This window comes from Schistocerca serialis, chromosome 1 (assembly GCF_023864345.2).
Source record: "Schistocerca serialis cubense isolate TAMUIC-IGC-003099 chromosome 1, iqSchSeri2.2, whole genome shotgun sequence".
Lineage (NCBI taxonomy): Eukaryota > Metazoa > Arthropoda > Insecta > Orthoptera > Acrididae > Schistocerca > Schistocerca serialis.
Window position 1 is genome coordinate 603,620,605 of NC_064638.1, and position 25,767 is coordinate 603,646,371.

The window sequence follows — 25,767 nt, forward strand, 5'->3', positions numbered from 1 at the left end:
TCCAGATGATACCCTCACCTTCGATGAACACTCACCATCGAGGACAACGTACTGGGTTCTATTACTTAAGAAGTCTTCGAGCCACTCACATATTTGGGAACCAATCCCATATGCTCGTACCTTAGTTAGGAGTCTGCAGTGGGGCACCGAGTCAAACGCTTTCCGGAAGTCAAGGAATATCTTATCCGTCTGATACCCAACATCCATATATCATGTGAAAAAAGGGCGAGTTGCGTTTTGCAGGAGCAATGCTTTCTAAAGCCGTGCTGATGCATGGACAGCAACTTCTCTGTCTCAAGGAAATTCATTATATTCGAACTGAGAATATGTTCGAGAATCCTGCAACAAACCGATGTTAAGGATATTGGCCTGTAATTTTGAGGATCCGTCCTTCTACCCTTCTTATATACAGGCGTCACCTGCGCTTTTTTCCATTCGCTCGGGACTTTTTGTTGGGCAAGAGATTCGCGATAAATGCAAGCTAAGGAAGGAGCCAATGCAGTAGAGTACTCTCTGTAAAACTGAATTGGAATCCCATCAGGACCTGGCGATTTATTTATTTTCAACCCATGGATTGATGTCAGGAATTATTCTGCTGGAACATGGCATACGTGGTTTTCCAACCTGGGAGCCTTACTCCTCTCTAGAATCCTGATTGCGCATGGTTTCCACAACCGCCCCAAATCACAGAACTTGGTATTTGCTCGTCAAGAAGCTCAAAAGCGCACCTGCTTATAGCAGTGGCACAAAACACGTTTGTCCGCAGCTTGTGGTCGTGCGGTAGCGTTCTCGCTTCCCGCTGCTGGGTTCCCGGGTTCGATTCCCGGCGGGGTCAGGGATTTTCTCTGCCTCATGATTACTGGGTGTTGTGTTATGTCCTTAGGTTAGTTAGGTTTAAGTAGTTCTAAGTTCTAGTGGACTGATGACCATAGATGTTAAGTCCCATAGTGCTCAGAGCCATTTGAACCAAAACACGTTTAACTGCAATCTTTAACGGATTAAATGGGCCTTGAAATTTTTTGCGCTCTACACGCCAGGGATGGTGTTGAAAACCCATTGTGTTCTAGGGCCTTTGTGATTTCTCGACTTGGAAACCAACACAGTGTCTTGCTTTCCACTATTCCTGCAGATGCAGCCAAGGCCTTATGGTAACTAGCTCACGAGCGCTGCTGTGTTTCACCGAAGAGCCAACATTATTAGAGTAGCAAAATCCATTTCTGGCAAAAAGAATAAGGCTATCATCATCCTGTGCTTTACAAAGTGGGCATGGGCCACTAATCACTTGTCGCTGCATACAAAGCTATTTTATCATTTGATTCCACGTTCCTATCAAAAATGGTTCAAATGGCTCTGAGCACTATGCGACTTAACTTCTGAGGTCATCAGTCGCCTAGAACTTAGAACTAATTAAACCTAACTAACCTAAGGACATCACACACATCCATGCCCGAGGCAGGATTCGAACCTGCGACCGTAGCGGTCACGCGGTTCCAGACTGAAGCGCCTTTAACCGCACGGCCACACCGGCCGGCACACGTTCCTATCACAGCCGTTTGCAGAAATATCATGTTCCGAGAAATACATTTTCCGGAGATCAACAATTCAACTCTGATATTGCGGCATCTGGTACTAGTTAGGCATACTGGCACAAGCCTTCACGTTCCCTAATTTTTTGATGATTCTTCAGTAGTAGAATTTAGACCAGCTCACTTTCACAAGAATGAATACAGCTGACGGGACAGTTACGCCATCTTCATGCAGTCTTAACCACTATATACGTTTCTACACGTCTTCCGGACGTGGTTCTATCCCAAATCCTCCCGCCGAGGTTCCCTCGGGCATGGGTGTGTATGTTGTTCTTAGCATAAGTTAGTTTAAGTAGTGTGTAAGTCTAGGGACCGATGACCTAAGCAGTTCGCTCCGCTAGGAATTCACACTTTTTTTTTCTATTCCAAATATTCTTTTGAGTCTTATAAACTTTGTTGTACATAGCGGGAAAAACTAAACTTGCCCGGCAAATATTTCACGCATATTAAGATCTGCAAAACAACTTATATCATCCGCCACACCATAGGTGTGAATGATGTAAGCTGGGTTGCCTGTCTTAAGGTACATGAAAGATTTTACGGGCCAGTTTAACCTTGCCCACCGTGTATTATTCTATTCTATTTGCTGTGAAGTCTGCTTTTCAGCTCAGAAGACCATGATTAGAAAACGATTTAAATAATCAAATGTGATAGGACATTGATGAACTGACTGGGAAACAAATTTTGCGGTTGAAAGGTGTACTGCCCTAGCAAAACAATAAAAATCGGTATAGTTAAGCACTAAAAGCAGAAGTAATGTGCACATGTTCACTACACCATCTCCTTTTATTCCGTGGTTATTGATAGGCATCTAGTCCCTCCATTTTTTATATCCCAATATGCTCTAAATGCTATATTCTGCATGCAAAACTAATTTTTTTCAGTTTTTACTTCGCTGTGTTATATAGAGTAGCTATAATCAAAGTGCAGCTACTTACAGAGATCCAGTGTGGGCTATAATTATCGTATAGCAGCGAAACTTTGTAGACGTTTTAATAAGTTGATACGGAACAGATTTACGCTGGAAAAAAATTACAGTCAGTTTTGGGTACAAGGTGCAAAACTAGAGCTGTGGATCCACGGAAGCGGTTAGGAACCTTTCCATATGTAATGGATTAGGAACGGGACGCTGGTAGAATCGGTCAAATAAGTGATAAAGGTAGTTGGAACTAACTTTTTTCCAGTTTAAATGGGTTCGTATCAATGCATTACCATATCTATCAAGTATAGCTGCCATACTATAATTACAGCCCACACTGGACGTCCTTGAGAAGCTGCACTTTCATTATAACCACCCGATATTTCGCGTCGCGTCTTGCTGTTAAACTCTTCGCATTACTTATGAGAACGAAGAGTCAGGCTGTACTCAGTATATTTTAGAAGCTACACGAGGCGAGTTACTCACGTGTCGCCTTGGCAATGGCGCCGATGATGACGGGCGGGATGGCCATGAGGACGCACCCGAAGGCGGCCACGTATGACAGCACCTGTGCGCGGCCCGCGGACTTGCTGGACAGCACGCGCTGGAAGTACACCTGCAACAACGCGAGCCCCACCCTGTACCTCTAGCGTGTGCATTCACAGCACGACAGCTTCCAAATCTCAAGGCCTGTCAGACTCACTGTGCCTGTACGTCTTCCAACACAGACATCTTCAATAAAAGTACACTGCTGGTCATTAAAATTGCTACACCAAGAAGAAATGCAGATGATACACGGATATTCATTGGACAAATATATTATACTAGAACTGACATGTGATTACACTTTCACGCAATTTCGGTGCATAGATCCTGAGAAATCAGTACCCAAAACAACCACCTCTGGTCGCAATAACGGCCTTGATACGCCTGGGCATTGAGTCAAACAGAGCTTGGATGGCGTGTACAGGTACACCTGCCCATGCAGCTTCAACACGATACCACTGTTCATCAAGAGTAGTGACTGGCGTATTGTCACGAGACAGTTGCTCGGCCACCATTGACCAGACATTTTCAATTGTGTGAGAGATCTGGAGAATGTGCTGGCCAGGGCAGCAGTCGAACATTTTCTGTATCCAGAAAGGCCCGTACAGGACCTGCAACATGCGGTCGTGCATTATCCTGCTGAAATGTAGGGTTTCGCAGGGATCGAATGATGGGTAGAGCCTCGGGTCGTAACACATCTGGAATGTGACGTCCATTGTTCAAAGTGCCGTCCATGCGAACAAGAGGTGACCGAGACGTGTAACCAATGGCACCCCATACCATCACGCCGGGTGACACGCCAGTATGACGATGACGAATACACGCTTCCAATGTGCGTTCACCGCGATGTCGCCAAACACGGATTCGACCATCATGATGCTGTAAATAGAACCTGGATTCATCCGAAAAATGACGTTCTGTCATTCATGCACCCAGGGTCGTCGTTGAGTACACCATCGCAGGCGCTCCTATCTGTGATGCAGCGTCAAGGGTAACCGCAACCATGGTCTCCGAGCTGATAGTCCATGCTGCTGCAAACGTCGTCGAACTGTTCGTGCAGATGGTTGTTGTCTTGCAAAGGTCCCCATCTGTTGACTCAGGGATCGAGACGTGGCTGCACGACCCGTTACAGCCATGCGGATAATATGCCTGTCATCTCGACTGCTAGTGATACGAGGCCGTTGGGACCCAGCACGGCGTTCCGTATTACCCTCCTGAACCCACCGATTCCATACTCTGCTAAGAGTCATTGGATCTCGACCAACGCGAGCAGCAATGTCGCGAAACGATAAACCGCAATCGTGATAGGCTACAGGCCGACCTTTATCAAAGTCTGAAACGTGATGGTACGCATTTCTCCTCCTTACACGAGACATCACAACAACGTTTCACCAGACAACGCCGGTCAACTGCAGTTTGTGTATGAGAAATCGATTGGAAACGTTCCTAATGTCAACACGTTGTTGGTATCGCCATCGGCGCCAACCTTGTGTGAATGCTCTGAAAAGCTAATCATTTGCATATCACAGCATCTTCTTCCTTTCGGTTAAATTTCGCGTCTGTAGAACGTCATCTTCGTGGTGTAGCAATTTTAATGGCCAGTAGTGTAAGTTCACCAGGCAGAATTTAGCTACCTTCTTAACATTTCGCACTGGTTATTTCAGTGCGCTATAAATATTCGTAGTGTAGAACTGATACAAAACGGTTAAGTGACACTTCATCGCTGAAGTCATGCCAGTGAATTGGTGTATGTGACAGTCGGTTGTATGGAATCAGTGCAGTGGGATGGGGCGATGTGCATGCGAAATACACTCCTGGAAATTGAAATAAGAACACCGTGAACTCATTGTCCCAGGAAGGGGAAACTTTATTGACACATTCCTGGGGTCAGATACATCACATGATCACACTGACAGAACCACAGGCACATAGACACAGGCAACAGAGCATGCACAATGTCGACACTAGTACAGTGTATATCCACCTTTCGCAGCAATGCAGGCTGCTATTCTCCCATGGAGACGATCGTAGAGATGCTGGATGTAGTCCTGTGGAACGGCTTGCCATGCCATTTCCACCTGGCGCCTCAGTTGGACCAGCGTTCGTGCTGGACGTGCAGACCGCGTGAGACGACGCTTCATCCAGTCCCAAACATGCTCAATGGGGGACAGATCCGGAGATCTTGCTGGCCAGGGTAGTTGACTTACACCTTCTAGAGCTTGTTGGGTGGCACGGGATACATGCGGACGTGCATTGTCCTGTTGGAACAGCAAGTTCCCTTGCCGGTCTAGGAATGGTAGAACGATGGGTTCGATGACGGTTTGGATGTACCGTGCACTATTCAGTGTCCCCTCGACGATCACCAGTGGTGTACGGCCAGTGTAGGAGATCGCTCCCCACACCATGATGCCGGGTGTTGGCCCTGTGTGCCTCGGTCGTATGCAGTCCTGATTGTGGCGCTCACCTGCACGGCGCCAAACACGCATACGACCATCATTGGCACCAAGGCAGAAGCGACTCTCATCGCTGAAGACGACACGTCTCCATTCGTCCCTCCATTCACGCCTGTCGCGACACCACTGGAGGCGGGCTGCACGATGTTGGGGCGTGAGCGGAAGACGGCCTAACGGTGTGCGGGACCGTAGCCCAGCTTCATGGAGACGGTTGCGAATGGTCCTCGCCGATACCCCAGGAGCAACAGTGTCCCTAATTTGCTGGGAAGTGGCGGTGCGGTCCCCTACGGCACTGCGTAGGATCCTACGGTCTTGGCGTGCATCCGTGCGTCGCTGCGGTCCGGTCGCAGGTCGACGGGCACTTGCACCTTCCGCCGACCACTGGCGACAACATCGATGTACTGTGGAGAGCTCACGCCCCACGTGTTGAGCAATTCGGCGGTACGTCCACCCGGCCTCCCGCATGCCCACTATACGCCCTCGCTCAAAGTCCGTCAACTGCACATACTGTTCACGTCCACGCTGTCGCGGCATGCTACCAGTGTTAAAGACTGCGATGGAGCTCCGTATGCCACGGCAAACTGGCTGACACTGACGGCGGCGGTGCACAAATGCAGCGCAGCTAGCGCCATTCGACGGCCAACACCGCGGTTCCTGGTGTGTCCGCTGTGGCGTGCGTCTGATCATTGCTTGTACAGCCCTCTTGCAGTGTCCGGAGCAAGTATGGTGGGTCTGACACACCGGTGTCAATGTGTTCTTTTTTCCATTTCCAGAAGTGTACAATGAGAGAGAAAAACTATCGTGTTTCTATGTCCCCGTGTCCTCATTGTGAATGAAACGGACCTACTTGTTGGTGTATCAACGCATACCGTGCAATATGTCCTCAAGGAAACGTGTAGTACTCGCAGTCGTGCATCAAGAAATAAGAACAGTAGTCGTTAGCGGATCCTGGACAGTAGACAAATGTCACGCTTTATCGATGACTAGCGTGTTTCAGACCACCCCATAAGTGAATTCGGGACTGTCTAAATCACTTTCCGAGTGAACCTTGCGCAAGCAGTTTCCGAGCGGATATTGCGAAGATAGTTTAATTTTCCATGTTCCAACTCGTAAACCAGTGTACCTGGCCGTATTCGACTTATGAGGTTCCTTCCTATTCCGAGGCAGATTTGTGAGGTTTTTTGTGGGGTAAAATGTCCCCTGGCCGCGTTACTGGCGCTGCGCTGGGTTAGCCCTATAGTGGGACTGCCACTGTTCTGACCTGAGCTGGCCGGATTAATGAGACACGCAAACCTCCCCACCAACGTTAAGGTTGTAGTGCTTGAGGAGGCCATCTACGGAGGAATATTGTGAGGTCGGCGCATGATCTACAGAGTCTACGATCGCCGATTTGATGATGATGATAGTTTAATTTTATCCATAATGGACATTAGATCATAGTTATTACAAAGTTAAAATGTCAGCTCTAGCACCTTTTTAAACTTAAAAAGAGCAAACACTAAAATTTAGCCTTTTCGACAGCCAAACCATCATCATCAGATTGCTTACACAAGAACCGCTAAAAGCAATCAAGCTAAAATATAAATAAGAGCAGTAAACAATCTGGTCACTTCCCTTGCAACCACGTCTTAGTCTGTTTTATCAGTTCACGGAGATGTGGGTGGACATCTCAAAAAGACATGATTACGAGGGAAGTGACCACGCTATTTTACTGTTCTTATATGTATTTTATTTTGATCGCTTTTAGAGATTTCTGTATAATCATTCCGATGGCGAAGGTTTGACGTTCGAAACCGCTAAATTTTAATGATTATTACACTGAAAATAGATGGTTGAGGCGACATTTTAAATTTGATTGCGAAAGTTGGTCTGTGCAGTGGACTCTTCAAGTCAAATACTTTGCAAAAGTCGTTGCTAACAGTGGTATATAATACTGTACATCTTTCTTGGGCCAAAAAAAAAAACAGAAAGTGGACAGTAGCTGACTGAAAGTATGTTGTGTGAAATGCGATTTATGCTTATTTGCAAAGGATACAAGCGGTCAGAGCACCGAAGGCCCAATAAAACGTTTAAGCCGCAGTGCGAGGAGGGTGGTTTTGAAGCCGGAAGTTCTTCAGTTAGGTTTTTGAGGTAATTTTATGCACTGACTTGGGCCACTCATCAATATTACAAGGAGCACGAAGCAGGATGATTATTTTAACATTCCCGGTCACTAAGATTTGTGCTTTCCTCTTCATATACATTATGAGTATGCTGTGGAAACTCCAGTCTTCACAGAGCTGCGCGCATACGTTCCTGGTTTGACGAACAATCAGCAACCATTTTGCATCTCGTCTGGCCCACTAAATCGCTCGATCTTAATGTCATAGGTAAATTGTGAGACCGTAGGGAACAGCAGATGAAACAAAACTATCAACATCTCCACAATTTGGATCCAGTCACTCATGAATTCCGTCAGCTGGATCTGGGTATGCACGTGACAGCATACGCCATCTAATACGTTCCAAACGCAGCGTATAAAAACAGGATTTTTCCTGCGCTTATGACAAGGGTTCTATTGGTGATAGATACATAGGGTCAAGTGTTTTGGACAGCATTTGAGCTAGGGACTACTTGTACAACCAACAGAATGATCCTCTTACTGTAATTATGTCTACGTTTGGATATTACACACTTTCTCCTGCTTAGATAAATGGAGCAAATAGGATGATTATTTTTACACTAGATGTGGTCTTCGGTGAGGTTAAAGGGGCTTAAGGAGGGACCATTAATTCGTGGGCGGGTACTGAGAAAACCCGCAAAATAAAGTTTTGGGTGCCAAATTTTGACTTCATTCCTAAGATCCTGCTCTAGAACAACCCTGAACATTTTCTTGATATCATTATTCGTTACAGAAATACAAAGGTTCAAGGTCGTCCTACTTCCACTTGTAAATTACGCGCGTAAAATCCGTTGTGAGGTGACAATGTAGTTCATAACGTGACGTAGCACGGAGAAAATTGCCGTAAAGTACACTATGTGATCAAATGTATCCGGACATCTGACTGAAAATGACTTAAAAGTTCGTGGCACCCTCCATCGGTAATGCTGGGATACAATACGGTATTGGCCCACCTTGATGACAGCTTCCACTTTCGCAGGCATACGTTCAATCAGGCGCTGGAAGGTTTCTTGGGGAATGGCAGCACATTCTTCACGGAGTGCTGCACTTAGGAGAGGTATCGATGTCGATGGGTGAGGTCTAGATCGAAGTCGACGTTCCAAAACAACCCAAAGGTGTTCTATAGGATTCAGGTCAGGTCTCTGTGTAAGCCAGTCCGTAACAGAGATGTAATTGTCGTGTAACCACTGCGCCACAGGCCGTCCATTATGAACAGGTGCTCGACAGTGTTGAAAGATGCAATTGCCATCCCCGAATGGCTCTTCAACAGTGGGAAGCAATAAGGTGCTTAAAATCGTCAGTGTACGCCAGTGCTGTGATAGTGCCACGAAAAAAAACAAGGGGTGCAAGCTTTCACCACGAAAAACACGTCCACACCATAACACCACCGCCTCCGAAATTTGCTGTTGGCACCACACACGCTGGCGGATGACGTTCACCGGACATCCGTCATACCCACACCCTGCCATCAGATCGCCACATTGTGTACCCTGATTCGTCACTCCATACAATGTTTTTCCGCTGTTCAATCGTCCAATGTTCACGCTCCTTACACCAAGCGAGGCGTCGTTTGGCATTTACCGTCCTGGTGTGTAGCTCATGAGCAGCTGCTCGACCATGAACTACAAGTTTTCTCATCTCCCGCCCAACTGTCATAGTACGTGCAATGAATCCTGATGCAGTTTGGAATTTCTGTGTGATGGCCTGGATAGACATCTGCCTATTACACATTACGACCCTCTTCAACTATCGACGGTGTCTGTCAGTCAACAGATGAGGTCGACCTGTACGCTTTTGTGCTGGACGTGTCCCTTCACGTTTCCACTTCACTATCACATCGGAAACAGTAAACCTAGGGATGTTTAAGAGTGTGGAAATCTCACGTACAGACGTATGACACAAGTGACACCCAATCACCTGACCACGTTCGAAGTCCGTGAGTTCCGCGAAGTGCCCCATTCTGCTGTCCCACGATGCTGAGGTCGCAGATATGGACTAACTGGCAGTAGATGCCAGAACAATGCACCTAAGATGAGAAACGTATGTTTTTGGGGGCGTCCGGATAGTTTGGATCACATAGTGTATCTCCATTATCATTAGAACGGTTCTGGGAACCCCATGTTGTAATAATGAAGCACAATCAAAATTGTGTACGCTTAATATCGGGTCTGAGTTGAAAAATTATTTTAACTTTATCCCGATTCCACATTTGTAAAGTATCAAAATATTACAGACCCAAAAAGTTCTTTTTATATAAGAGACATTCTCCGCTGTAGCATGGAAAAGAAGGGAACTAGAACACTTTCGGAACATGATAAAAGTGACTATGGTCCTGTTTATTAAAAATCTTTGACAGAAAAGTGAGGTAGCAATTGCTTTATTCCACCTTTCTCAGCAAAGTTAAAAATTTTCCTAAAAATCGTGGCATGCGTACATATTCGCGCTTTTTTGTGCTTAGATATCAGACAGTGGCAGTGGGAAAGAGACGGAAAAGTAATAAATACTGAAAGACAATAGACAGAGGTTGTGGTACACAAAGAGCAAAGCAGACAGTGGCAGTGTGAGAGAGAGAGTGGCAGTGGAACATGGTTGACAATGATAGAACGGTGCTAGGAAAATAGTGAAGGAGGCAGCGCCATTGGGACAGGAATAATGACTTCACGCTCCGCCTCTACCCTTGCTAACTGTCCACGACTTTCATCAGATATTGCACCAACGGAAAAAAAGGAAAAATTGGAAGTGAGAGCCAGTGATAATGAGAGACAAATCTATGATAATGACAACTAACAACAGAGAGATAATGACTGTGAATGGACAACAGTAATCGGAAGGTATGAAACAGATAGTAGAAATAAGAGGGAACAAGAGGGAGACAGTGACAGTAAGAGGAGACAGAACGAGGGATTCTATGGCCATCAGGCAGGGGACATTAACAAAGCGAGACATTAACAAAGAGATACAAAGAGATAATGACAATAATTTGGACTGAATGAGTGACAATGAACAAGCAGGAATGGATGGGTATGAGCGACTTATAGCGATGGACTTGTGGGTGTGAGTGAGTTACGGGTGGGGGTGCCAGTGGGAGTGAGAGATAAGCTGCATGCTAAAAGAGCGCGAATATGTTGGCATGTTTCAATCTGTCTTTTAATAGGAGCATATTCACCTGTTTTTGTGCTCCGACAGGAGCATGTTTCCGTTGATCGAATATCTGAAGAAAGTCCAGGACTCACCTTCACAGAATTAAGACAATTAGCAAGGGTAGAGGCGGAGCGTGATGTCATCTGGAAGTGAATTATTGTTCTCCCAGCGTGCTTAGTCACAACCTGTGGCCATTATCATGTAAACCAGCAATAATATGTGATGGACGACTTCTGCTGTGTGTAGCAACAAGAGTGAAAGGGACGCCAGCTACAAGACCTACACCGAGAGTGGCGCCCCAGACAGCAGCCGCACCTCCAGGTCCACTCTGTGTCAGGTGGCGCCAACCCCTGATACACGATGCGGCATCAGCAGGCCCACAAATCTGAGCATAAATCGCAATCTCCATTCACTTACCAGGTGTCCACATTGCACCTTCCAGCTTATGATTTAGAATATCATCTTTCCTGTAAACACCATCAAGTGTATTTGAACCTGTTTTATTTTAATCTGAACTTATTTATAAATATCAATGGTTGACAAGCAGCAATAGGGGTGCCCATTCCCCCACCCAGGGGGGTAGGAATGTGAGTAACTTTTAAATAAAAAAAGTAATAATGCAATTTTGTACTATTTAGACATGGTTGAACACCGTGACTGTTATATAAAATAAATTGCTGATGCTGTACAGCAACCAGCCACAAATTGGTTTCAGGTTATTTCATCTAAAAAGTACCATTATAAATTACGAAATTTTTTACAATTTACCATACAGTCAGATAGTTTTTTCATGCTTTTATCAATACATTTTATACATTTGTTTTCCTAGGATACACAATAATTTACAAATTACGTGTAACAAAAATAGTAGCGCTACATATTTGTATTGTAATGAAACACGTGAAATGTCCATCTGGCGCATTTGTCTTTGCAGTTTTCTTGCAATGAAATATATTCCCGATTATGTTTCTCGGAGTATTTCCATAATCAAAAACGTCGCATTGAATTGTAAAGCACTTTTGTTCGCTTACAAAACGAATTTTCATTTTGTGCCACAAGTTTTGATTTATATGTGTTTAGTATGTGGAAACAAATACAGTTTGCAAAGTACATGAGTATCAAAGATGCAACAATGCAATCATACAAAGATGCGGTTTATTTGAGGGGGAAGAAAACGTAAATTACAGTCATATTGAAATAGGGTTTTACATTAGATCTTGTGCATTAAATGCAGACAGGTGTAAATTGCAGCACTACAGACTTATTTCATACAATAGTAGAGATAAAAGTCTGGGTAAGAAGTGTGTGAACTCTTACGTGGTATTTGAACATCAATGATGATAATACATTACAATTTATTAGTGTTTAATGCCGTATATAATACTGACTATTGTAGGTTCATTCAATATTATAAGAAAAAATGACAACCTGAACAGTCTCATATAAACAGCAGAAGAAATTAGAAGCCTTAAAATCTGTTAATAATTCTGGTTGGGTTAAAAATAAGCAATCAGGCCAACAAAAATTCTTTGATGGGGTAGTTAACAGCACTGACATCCATTTAAATGACAGTGAACTTATTCTATTAAGTAAGGGTCTCAAATATAATCTTACAACAAACCACAACAGTCAGTGTCAAAAATCTTATAGCCTGTCCAAAGCATGCATGTGACACAGCTAAACTAGATACTTGGGAGAAAAATGTACTATCTTTTAAGTCAAATAAATTGATAATGAAACATCTAAAAGCTAATAATACTCCACTAAAATATTTTAAAAAATTTCAAGATCAAATTATCTGCAAATTGTCTGAAAGTGAAGCTGAAAGTGAAGTACTCATAGTAAAAACTGATGAAGAAATATTTATTGTCATATTATATGAAAAGGAATATATAGAGAAAACATTAAATTTTTTCCATAGCAACAACATTACTGAAATAAAGTCCGATACCACAATAAAATTCCAGACAATACTCCAAAAGCTTCTAAGTAACTGTCACTTTTTACTGAATGTGCAGCTGTATAACAACAAATCCCTTAGCACCAAAACTACATGAACAGCCGAAGATATATAAACAAAGCTGTCCTATTTTCCCAATATTGAACCTGGGAAACAGGCCCACATACTTTATGAGACGTAAGCTGAAAAACCTCATTGCCTAATATTATACCTCTGAAAATAGCTATACCATCCACAACACGCATGTACTCATAGCCTCTGTTGAAGAGATCAACATCCCACCCACAGCTAAATTTCCACCACTCAACATAGTCAATCTCTACCCAGATATCCGTGTTAAATAAATTATTAACATTATAAGAAAAATCTGCTTAGGTATAAGAAATGGTTCAAATGACTCTAAGCTCTATGAGACTTAACATCAGAGGTCATCAGTCCCCTAGACTTAAAGCTAACCTAAAGAGATCACACACATCCATACCCGAAGCAGGATTCGGACCTGTGACCATAGCAGCATCGTGATTCTGGACTGAAGCGCCTAGAACCACCCAGCCACTGCGGCCGGCGCTTAGGTGTAAGAAAATTAGTACTGCAGATACGTATGAATTCATAGAAATACACACACTCATCCTGGAGCACAATTACTTTAGCTTCAACAGTAAGTTTTACCAAAAACATGATGGTCTGGCAATGAGCAGAATCTTAGCTGGAATATTAGCAGACATCTACATCAGCCACATAAAACAAAAATACTTCTCAACTCTCAACCACAAATAAAATGACATACTACAAAACATACACTGATGACGCAATCCTGCTTTCTGATGGTACAAACAGTGAAACTGACACATTGGCAACATGCCACAGCAAAAAGCACAAAAATATTAAATTCACAGTTGAGCTTGAAACAAATAGGAGAATAAATTTTCTTTGCCTTAAAATCTTTAATGTTAACTACAAACATCAATTTAGCATCTACAGGAAACCCACCACCACAGATGTCAGCACTGACAGGTCCTCATGTCATTCCAGCCAACACAAAATGTCATATTTCAGAGCCATGGTACATTGAATGCAAAAAGTACCTATGAATCACACATATCAACAACGTGAAACCATTACAACTAAAATAGTTACCCAGAATAATGGCTATGATCCTGTAATAATAGACAAACTCGACAACAAAATAAAAACAATATCAACAACTCCACAGCACCGCAGTTTACACACAATTCAGTCAAAAACAAATCACCCTCCTGCAGAAGCCAAACACAAAGTTACAGTTATCCTATACATAGATCCAAAAAGGAAGGAAAATTACATCAGCTTATCTGCTAGCAATAAATTAGGAATACACAAGCTCTAATGTGATTCACACCCAAAAGTTTTGAGATTAGGTAGAAAGAACTCCTCGATTTCTTAAGGCTTGGAAAGTTGATTAAATCTACATTTGTAGCCCACATTGCGGAAGAAAACCATTCAGTGACAAACACTGAAAGCAATATGAAAATATTACATTTAGCAGAAAAAGGAGTCACTATGAACATATTACAGGAAACAGAAATACATACACACAAAAGCATTCCATTGATAACCATTCAGTGACAAACACTGAAAGCAATATGAAAATATTACATTTAGCAGAAAAAGGAGTCACTATGAACATATTACAGGAAACAGAAATACATAGACGCAAAAGCACTTCCACTGACTACATCCTTAATGAGCAAGCTGAATTGGCTAACACACCTTTCCTGGAAAACTTACAAGTACTTTCTGTGCTCCAATATAAATAATAGTTGTGCAACTATCTACAGATCAAGTAACAAATCTTGTAATATTGTATGTACCTAGAATAGTCGGTACTATATAGAGCACTAAATACTAATAACAAAACTGTATGTACCTAAAAAAGTCAGTTTTACATATGACACTAAATCCTAATAAATCCTAATGTCTTATCATGATTGATGTTCAAATAGGACACAAGAAATCACACGCTTCTTGCTCAGACTTGAATCTCTATTCTTATATTAAATATGTTTCTAAAGCTGTAATTCACAAAATCCCATGTATTTATCGTTTCTGTCTGCATTTAATGCTCAAGATTTAATGTAAAAACACTATTTCAATATAACATAACAGTAATTTACGTTTTCTTTGTGTGGTTGCATTGTAGCATCTTTGATAATCACGTACTTTGCAAACTGTGTATTTGTTTTCGTATGCTGTAAACGAAAACATGGTGCGCACAGTGAAAGTTCGTTCTGTAACAGAACAAAAGTGGTTTACAATGCAATGTTTTTGACTGTAAAAATACAAACATAACTGAGAATGTATTTCATTCCCAGAAAACTATTAATACAAATGCGCCGGACTGACATTTCACATGTTTCATTACAACACAAATATGTAGCGCAACCATTTTTTTACGTGTTTGTAATTTGTAAATTAATGTTTATTCTAGGAAAACTCACAGGAAACCAATGTATCATATGTATTGATAAAAGCATGAAAAAACCGTCTAATAAACTGAAAAAAAATTCGAAACTGGGGGTGTACTCCCACCGAAATATCGGCGATCGCTGTAAATATTACCTGGCTGAATTCCCGTAAAATCTTTGGAAAATTTATATGCCAGGAGAAACTCAGATCTCACAGGAATTTAATATTCTCGAGGACTAGTAATATTTTCAAACTTCTCATTGTGCCGGACATTTCAAAAGAAGCAGCATCATTTATGCTGGATATTTCTTCATATTTAATAAATATCATTTTATTACTAATTGCTTGGAATCTTTCTGATTGAAGATAACCTACGCCACCCTCTGAATTCCCATCAGAAATTAATTTTTGTATTTTGATATACTCTGTAGTAAGTAGAACTGAACAGGTAAGAACTGGAGTTGCAGTTATTATCAAAAATACCGATAGGAAATGGCTGCAATCATATATGTTCATAAATGAAAGACGTTTCATTTAAGGTTAAAGACACTAGTTACGCTGGTGAATATAATTGGTGTATATGCATTAGAGGAAGAGAAGAGAGAAGAAACACATGCATTCTATGAATGCATGCAGACAATGATTAATGCAATGCCTAAGTTAGAATATTTAATAATTGCTGGAGATTTCAGTGTAAGTATAGGTAAAACCATTAAAGGAATAGAGATTCACGTGGAGAACATACTAAGGACTATAATATAAATCGGTTAAGGGATTTTTTGGCTTCAGCCACTTAAGCGTAACAAACAGTTTTCCATCTACAAAGATAGTCATAAATTTACATAGGGTGCTTGGTGTACTACGTCTGTAATAGGCCGTGTTATCACAAATGAGAATGCCATCCTATTGATAGAAGACACCAGAGTGTAAGAGACTGTTATGTTACTACTGAACATTTTCTGGTAGCATCAAAACTAACAGTCCCATTTTATAATAATGAAAGCGCAATTAAAACAATACGAGAAGAAGCCTATACAATACAATTGCAACAAGATTTAAGCATTATATAGTTACACAGAAAACGTTTACTTGAAGTACTAAAACATGAGCAACAAAAGCATAACGTTAATGAATAGTGGACAGAAATAATAAGAATGATACACACAGCTTCTGGTGAAGCTTTAGGAACAGCATGAAATATAAAAACAAAAGACGACTCGCAACCTGGAATCAACAACCAGCAAAGATCATAAAATGAATAAAGCAGGCCCACCTGTAATATCTGCTATCATTGGAGCAAGAAGACTATATCAAGTACAAGCGACACACAGCGGTTGACAAAAGAGGGACTAGAAGAATAAAACAACGAAGCTGGGGACGTTATCTGAGTGAAATGAAGCATAATGTACATGCGAAACACTAAAGCCTATTGTATGCTGAAACAACATAATAAAGAGGAAAGAGTTGTAGTTCAAATTAACCCCATATCAGAAATTGAATGGTTAGATTATTTCCCAAATCTGTGTATACGTGACGAGAAAAATGTGAAGGCTGCAGTTAGCGACGAGCATGTTGATCTTATATCAACGGAAGAACTAAAGGTTGTATTAAAAACATCTTAAACCAGATAATCTCCAGACGAAGATAACGTTAATGTGGAGTTATTTAAATATTCATCGGAATCGTTACTCTTAAATACTTGGTGAAAATACAATAGCATATAAGAGGACTGGTAAACAGTGATTATTATCCCATCTGTAACAAAAAGAGGACCGCAGAAATTTGACAGTTATTGAGGTATTAGTCTTCTGAATTCTAGATACAAGATGTATGTAAAACTAATAACAAATAGACTAACGATACTTTCGCAAACCTTTCTTCCTGAAGAACAGAATGGGTTTCGGATTGGAAGATATTTCTTAGACAGTGTTTCTCCAGTGTTCCAAATTATTCAAAAACACAGAGAACACTACCATCCTATATACAAAGTTAACAGAGTTAAATCATGGGAAATTTTAGAAACGAATGGTATACCCCAGCATCTAATAAGTGTAAGTAAAGTATGTATATATACAACAAAATCGAAGTAAAAGAAATAAGTTGGTTTGCGAGAAACATCCCTCATGGAGTGAGACAAGGGTGTCCTTTATCATCCACATTATTTAATACACTGAAGAGCCGAAGAAACTGGAACACCTATCTAAATTTGTGTATGGCCCCCCGCGAGCACGCAAAAGTGCCGCAACACGACGTGACATGGACTCGACTAGTATCTGAAGTAGTGCTGGACGGAACTGACACCATTAATGCTGCAAGGCTGTACATAAATCCGTAAGGGTACGCGAGGCTGAAGATCTCTTCTGAACAGTACGTTACAAGACATCCCAGATATGCTCAATAATGCTCATATCTGGGGAATTTGGTGGCCAGCGGAAATGATTAAACTCAGAAGAGTGTTGTTGGAGCCACTCCTGGTGAAATTGTCCAAGTCCGTCGGAATACCCAATGGACATGAATAGGTGCAGCTGATCAGAAAGGATGCTTACGTACGTGTGATCTGTCAGAGTCGTATCTAGACGTATCAGGGGTTCCATATCACTCCAACTGCATACGACCCACACTATTACAGAGCCTCCACCAGCTTCAACAGTCCCCTTCTGGCATGAAGGGTCCAGGGATTCTTGAGGGTGTCTCCATACCCGTTCATGTCCATCCGCTCGATAAAATTTGAAAGAAGACTCCTCCGACCAGGCAACAAGTTTCCAGTCGTCAACAGTCCAATGTCGGAGTTGACAGGCCCACGCGAGGCGTAAAGCTTTGTCATGCAGTCATCAAGGGTACACGAGTGGACCTTCGCCTTCGAAAGCCCATATCGATGATGTTTCGCTGAATTGTTCGCACGCTGACACTTGCAGATGTCCCAGCACTGAAATCTGCAGCAGTTTGTGGAAGGGTAGCACTTCTGTCACGTTGAACGATTCTCTTCACTCGTCGTTCGTCCCTTTCTTGCAGGATCTTTTTCTGTACGCAGTGATGTCGGAGGTTTGATGTTTTACCGGGTTTCTGATATTCACGGTACACTAGTGAAATGGTCGTACTGAAAAATCCCCACTTCATCGCTACCTTGCAGATGCTGTGTCCTATCGCTCGTGCACCGACTATAATGCCACGCTCAAACTCACTTAAATCTTGATAACCCGCCATTGTAGCAGCAGTAACCGATTTAACAACAGCGCCAGACACTTGTTTTATACAGGTGTTGCCGACTGCAGCGTCGTATCCTGCCTGTTTACATGTTTCTGTATTTGAATACGCATGCCTATACCAGTTTCTTTGTCGCTTCAGGGTATATACATAGACGACGTCATAAAGATATGATAGAAGAAAGTAATCACCATTATAAGCCTAATAATAATTTTCAAAATACATTCCTGTGTGCAGATGATCAAATAATCTCAGCGGAATCAGAAGATAAAATACAAATAGCACCTTGGTCCTTGCACAAGGTAGAAAAAGATTATAACATGACAATATCTAAAGACAAAATTAAGATAATGGTTTTCTTACGTTAAGAAACATTTAAGAGCAAAAACTATAATTGATGATAAACCGCTAGAACAAATAAATACTTTTTAAATTCCTGGGACATGTTGTCTCGTATGTAACACACAATGATGATGAATACAAATTGCTAAATTCCTACTGTTGATAGGTACTATAAATCGCACTCTCCTCAAAACAATTACAAAAAAAACCGTACTAAAAATTTATACTGTCATGGCGGTAGTAAGAGTTCTAATGTATGAGTGAGAAACTGGAACTCAAACCGCCAATCAGAGGAAAAGAACTGAGGCAGCAGAGATGCGATTCTTAACACATTATGGCCTACTCTAGGTTTCTCAGATAAATGGCTGTATTTACGAAGAACAAATAAGTAAGATCTCTAGCTGGTTACAAACTCACCGATTGGATAAAAATAAGAAATGAAGTGAGTGTCAAAAGCATACTTAAGAAAACAGAGGAGTACAGGAAGAACTGACATGAACACATCACATTCAAAGGACGTCAGAAGAACGAATATCCAAATTAATATACAGATATACAACTCAAGGGAAAAGGAATTTTTGATATCCTGAGAAGAGATGGAAGGATCAGCTGCATTGTGTTTGAAACTGGAACATACAAGGATTCGTAGAAGGAAACTGGACACGCCGACGATGAATTGTGATGTAGTCTACACCAATATTGATGGAGCAACAGAGAACGAATATCAAGCATCGAAATCGGTAGGCACTGGTGCTCAGTCTGAAGCTCACATATTATCAAGCATCAGATTAAAAAAACATTATAAAATATAATCAAGAAAGATTCTATAAGGTTTAGCGAGTGAGAGATGTAAGTGCTAGCAATGAGGAGCAACAATAAAGCATGATGGTGCGTTGCCTAGCCAGCAGACCGCAGCATTCCGCACTATTGAGTAAACGGCGGATGGTGGGTGTCCACGTGAACTTCTGTGATGCTCGCGGACGCTACGTATCCACTGTTCCAGGATACAAACAAAAGTGACGCTGTGTGATACTGCTAGCCCCTATTTAAAAACTCTCCTGCAGTGGGAAAACAGCAGAATTTGAGGGTAGACACTACTTTCGATTGCCGCCGTTCCTAGAAAAAGCTATGTCTGTCCTAGCACTAAGTTCTATGGGAACTGTCCAGATCTGTCAGATTACCATTACTTAGTTGGTGCTAACAACCAACTACCTCCCAGAAATGCATCCCCATGCTCCCGGAGACCTTCATCAAACCAAGAGGCTTCTATAAAGATACCACCATCTTAGAGACCACGAATAAGTACCGTTCGAAAGGCGTTGCCTCAAAATTAACGTGAATAAAAATTACTTCTACACACAGGGAATAACGTTAAGCACTTTATCTCACTCTCGTCTCGGTGACACCAGAAATTCGTCAGGCAGTGTTTTTTCTTTTATTTTAAATTACAGTTTAATTTCCTAATAAAAGAAATGTAATATCACACCCTGATGATAACTTCCAAGAAGGTGACGTCGGTTATTGTGTCCAGCTCACAGGACGGTTGCTGTTGGGCATCTTCCATATCGTGCATTTCTTGAGGGTTCTATATCAGCTGCAGGACAGGGAGCAGGGAACCAAGGACGAAAATACCTATCTCGATCTGCATCCCGGCGAAAGTGTGGTGGTCTCGAGTCCCAAAGCTTGACACATGAATAAGAGTAGCTCTGCGTCATTATACAGCACATGAAATGCGCATTTATATCGTTAATCTGTACAGCACTTCTTTCAAAGTTTTATAGTAATTCTTTATTACGAGTATGCTATGGATACACGTAACTGTATCATAAGCACTTAGTGCTTTTTATCCTTGGGGGAAAATTACCTGTTCAGAAGTCCGTCAGCAACACTGTCGAATTTTTCATTCGTTGCAACTGTAAGAGCACTTTACCAATTTGTGTTACTTGTTTGTAATTAATATGAAGGGCGTTCAATAAGTAACGCAACATATATTCCTCCTGGCCAGTTTCGATTGAAAAAAAATGCGTAGTTGTTGGGAGATGTCGTGGAATATTTTCGTTTCTGCCGCTGCAGCTTCATGAAGTTTCGATAGTAGTCGGCGCTATATGTAGCCATCAAACTGCTTGAAGCTGCACCCTTGGCCGGTAAAGTCAAGGCGACGTTCTTCTGGAATTGTGTTTTATATTCTCCCTCATGGTGCAACTATCAACTCTGAAGTGTATTGTGCTAATCTCAGGAAATTGAAGAAACTACTTCAGTTTGTTCGTCGTCACAAAAACGCAAACGAACTTCTTCTGCTCCTTCGCTAGACCTCACACAAGTCTGCGCACCCGAGAGCAGTTGACACAACTTCATTAGATTGTTCTCCCTCATCCACCCTACAGCCCGAATCTCGCATCTTCCGACTTCCATCTGTTTCGCCAATGAACGACGGATGGCACGAGATGATGAGGAGGTTATTGAAGCAGCGAGGAGAAGTTGGCTCCATCGTGGACCAGTAGAGTAGACCATGCGGTAGTAAGGTTGTGTAAGGCAGTCGCATTCAAAAGAGATTATGTTGAACAATAGTATTTTGCAGCCAAAGGAGTGCGGAACAATACGATGTGTTGGAATCCTGAATGAATCAAACCTGCCTTTATAAAAAAAGTGTTGCATTACTTATTGAACGCCCCTCGTAATTTAGTTGCAGCGTTGGTTAATGTGTCTTATCATCTAATTTTTGTGTTTTCTTTCCTTAGTTTTATTTCCATACAAAAACTAATTGCGAGTGATTGCCTGTTGCTGCAGTACGTACCTGCCAAGGGATGCCCCCGAAGACGAGCAGCAGCCCGTAGTCGATGTAGGAGGCGATCTCCTCCTTGGCGACGCTGCCCACCCAGTCCACGTTCTCCGGCGACAGCGAGCCCACCTGCTCGTTCAGCCACGCGAACGGGATGCACAGCCACTGCGACAACACAAGCACGTATCCAGTCTCCTGTTTTCGCAGGGTAGCCTCCCTGTATGCCAACCTCGCATGCGAAAACATCTCAGAAAGCGCAGTGTATTTCTGCGCGTCTTCTCGTACTACAACAACAATTGTTGGCATCTCGTACTACAATAACAATTGTTGGCATTGTCAGCGAACATGAAAACTACAAATTTGTGTACGTATTGAAACAGATGTCTGTGTTTAGTTGCCACTAGTTGCCTGTATGCGACTGTAGGAAACATCTAGAAAGGAAGCCGTACATCTGTATTTTATTTACCTACATTTCTCCTCTGTCCTAATCCAGTGAACCTCATCATAACGTATGATTGTGAATGAATTGAATGTTTATTTTCTGCAAGTGACAGTAATCTGTAGTCTTCTAAACCATTTTTGCCAACTTGAGTTGGTGTAGGCAGGATGGCGGGTTGAATTGCATCGACAGGACAGGCTCGTCTGTCAGGGAGTTCCCCTTAGATAGGACGTCTCGTCCTCTCTCTGGTTAGTTTCCCCCACCACACTTTCAAAGCGGGACCGCTGATCAACATCCAGTGCCCGGCACTCGGACGGCAATACCAAGTGAGGGAAGTGCAGTCTTCCAGGCAATCTGTCATGGTTTGGTTTCAACTGTTAGTGTTTCATAAATAAGCTAAGTTTATGTTCAATACTTTCCTTTCAGTTTTTGGATGTTAGCTGAAAATTATGGTAGTTATTTCGGTTGTAATTTTACAAGTAAGCGAACGATTGCGCTTTCTATGAGAAATACTTTGTGTACAAATGGAATTGCTACCACGAGCAACGTTAATACAAACAAACTTTGTCCGTATAGAAGAATTAATAAAGGAAATTCATATCCAATTTAGCCTATCAAGTAAATTAATGGGAAATAGCTGTGCTTCACCTTCCATTAGTCGCGCTACCTCCCACGCGCCCTAGCAGTCAGAAGTCAGCACTCCTGCGGTACGAATCACTTACTTGTTCAGTTTGTATAAAATTTGTTGTTTCCTACTACCCATGCGTTCACCAAGCGCCCAGATTCCTAGAATTCTTTTTTTTTTTTTTACTGTTAAAAATTGATAAGGCATCCCACAGGTGCAGCGCGACTATGAATGGGGGACCAAGGGGCACAACTATCGGGGTGCTAAGACGCTATTAAATTTCTTGTTTCTAATAGTTTGTGGCCTTTGTTCAGCCACATTCTCAGGGCTGGTAGTAGGAATTAACGCTTGTGTTCAAACAGTCTGTAAAGAATGTTCGCACCCTGACAGCGTGTTGGTTATACGTTAGGATTTCCGAGTTAAAGTCTCTCTTTTTTGTGAAATACAAGATATTTTCTTTGTCCACGGAAATGCTGTGTACATCCAGATGCTTCCAAAGTTGTAGATGAGATCATATTCGTACTATTTTATTGACAGTAATTAATTTCCTACTTCGAAAGAATATCCACTCATGTGCACACATTTTATCCGCTTTCTACAAATTTAATTTAATGCGTTTTTCGTGGTTTAGTACCTGCCCACAATTGGCGTCTCACTTCTCTGCCGAGTGCGCAGTAGTTCTTGTAGACGTTGCTTGTAGTGGAGAATATCATTTGTTATTATTATTTAATGAAGTTTTTCTTCGTATACTGACATCCCTCGTAATGTGTGGTACTGTGAATACTCATGGGTGCCTAGGAGGTTGCAGCTTCTTTGTATTAATGTACTGTTGATTTATCTTATGACAACTGGAAACCACTTTTAGTTAGAGTGTACGCGTTTTGTGTTCACCAAAATCTGTTTTTGCTTGCTAATAAATCTGTTTAATACAAAATTTAAGAAACCCGAGTCTCCTATCTGACGAGCCTCAACCAGATCCTTATTCATATTCATAAATTTATCTGCTGCTCAATTTAAATGTTGATTCAATTTTATCATGTCTGTTGCCTGATTTAAATACTGATTCCTTATTTCCGACCATAATATCATTCACGAAAAGCAAAACAAGTATCGCAAAATAAACCCTCAGTGCGAACAAGTAATAGGCAGCTTTCAAGATCAAACAGTTAACTTCTTTACAGTTCCCGAGTTATTGATATTTCAAAATCAGGATTTATTTTTATAAAGCCTCATCCATAACGGTGGTCAGGAGACTGAGTGGGACTTCATCGGCGTGGCCACTTACGCCTCCACCCTCACAACCGCCGTCAGACAGGGACCGAAACAAGAGCGCCTGATTGGTCTGCTGCCAGCGCCAATGCCGTCCTAGTGCGGACGGCCGCACGCAGGCATCGTGGTCCGCTCTCTCTTACATCGTTCGCGCTCCGCGAAGCTTCTGCTTGCTGGTTAGGACTGCTGCGTGAAGTGTTATGACAAACTAGCTTGTTACCAGACTTGTACAGGACTGTTTCCCTACTGTTTCCTGATCACGAGAATGCGTATACTCTGGTGTTCCGTCACTGCAGCCTTTGTTAGTGCGTACTTTGCTGCTTGTTGTAAAATTGTTGATACTATAGGGACATACAAGGTTTCAGTTTTGCTTTGTGCACAGCTCTGCAAGTAGATGCCACTGACACATCAACCTGAAATGCTCGTCAATTTCGGTTAAAAGCGAAACACCGCTTGCCACAGTCCGAACAACGTGCCGGAGCACATACAGTGCTCTAACTGTGAGGGTATAGGTTCCCGTGTGAACCAGACTGCAGCACTTGCTTCGCACGTAATACACCCTGTACTGTACAATATTAATATCGCTCAAATATTTCCTATTTTATTAAAAAGTGCGTAGTTAATTAAGTGCGTAACTGTGTGTCTCGATCAGTTTCACAATAGATGTGCCAAGGGTGTCCCGAGAAAGGTTGCACTGCTTTCCGTTCGTTCGAACTAATTTTAAGACACTCTGTCTGTCTATAGGAATTCAACACTAGGCACTAAATCTATGGTCAACATGGAGATTATAGCAGATCCTCGGATATATCCAGCGGTTTTCGAAAGAATCACCGTTTGCCGAAAACAACCTCCTAACCTCGTGAGACCTTCTAATTTCAGAGGACCTGTGATGCGAGTCTAGTTTCTGCCCGCGAAAAGGTGCCATTGGCAAATTTGTCACTGACGTCACGGAGACGGAGCATTTTCCGAAACATGAACGGTCTAGCGGGAAGAAACAGCCGCATGTACTATTCTATGAAAATAGCAAAGTGGCGGTGGCTAGATACGAAAGCGATCTGATTGGAGTCCGCTGCCAGACATGCTAGTGAGTGCATCTTTAGAGGCCATTCGAAGACGTGGAGATGTGCGCGTCGTGAGCATATCAGCAGCGGACAGCAGCGCGCATCTTAGCAGACGACGGTTAGCACAATTAACTGCTATTGCGTGATTGGACATTTTCTTAGTTCGCACTTGCGGAAATCAGAACGATCAAGTGTCTTAGCGCCAGCGTTGCTGTAGTGAATGAGTTTTTTAATTACTATCTGGTCAACAGCACCTCTTTTTTGTTTGGGGATATCAAGTTTCGAGAGTAAATTTCAGACCGCCATTAGCGTCAGAGGGCGATTTTTTTTTTTGGTTCAAGTATCGCTGCAAATCAAGATATCCATTAGTAGAATTTGCATAAAGAATTTGTAAGGTATTTCACATTTCATTCATTATCTCTGAGAATAATTAAGTATTTATTGAATAAATTACTATGTGAACTGAGAGATTGTTTCTGTTAACCACCTACTATTCATAATAAAAAATTTTTCTGTGGAAACATCCACTTTATGATCTGTAGTTAGGTCATTAATAATTTCCGTTATCCACTAAAGTTGTGCACACTAATTGGTAACTTACAACATAAAGGCGTGTGTGACTCTCAAGTAGTTTCCTGGGTCAGTGTAACACTACACACTCAGGAGGTCCACAAATCTGCAGAATGGTCGTGTTCTCAAATAGTGGTTTGCTAGAGAGTTCAGTTGTGCAGACACTCTTTTCTGGCTTTACGAACAAATTTTTGATTAGATGAGAGCGTCGCACATGGCAGAAACTGCTAAAACTATTACAATTCCCACGTGTTTTTGTCATTAGAT

At 42.1% G+C, this 25,767-nt stretch overlaps 1 protein-coding gene across 1 annotated transcript in view; it reads right to left on the reverse strand.

Annotated features, from left to right (window-relative positions):
- LOC126477208 (high-affinity choline transporter 1) overlaps nt 1–25,767 on the reverse strand; it is a 361,021-nt gene that overhangs the window by 56,308 nt on the left and 278,946 nt on the right. The window contains exons 7-8 of the mRNA XM_050103600.1: nt 21,552–21,701; nt 2,992–3,121 (exon numbers count right to left, since the gene is read on the reverse strand). Coding sequence (XP_049959557.1) covers nt 2,992–3,121; nt 21,552–21,701 — 280 coding nt within the window. The remainder of the gene's footprint in view (nt 1–2,991; nt 3,122–21,551; nt 21,702–25,767) is intronic.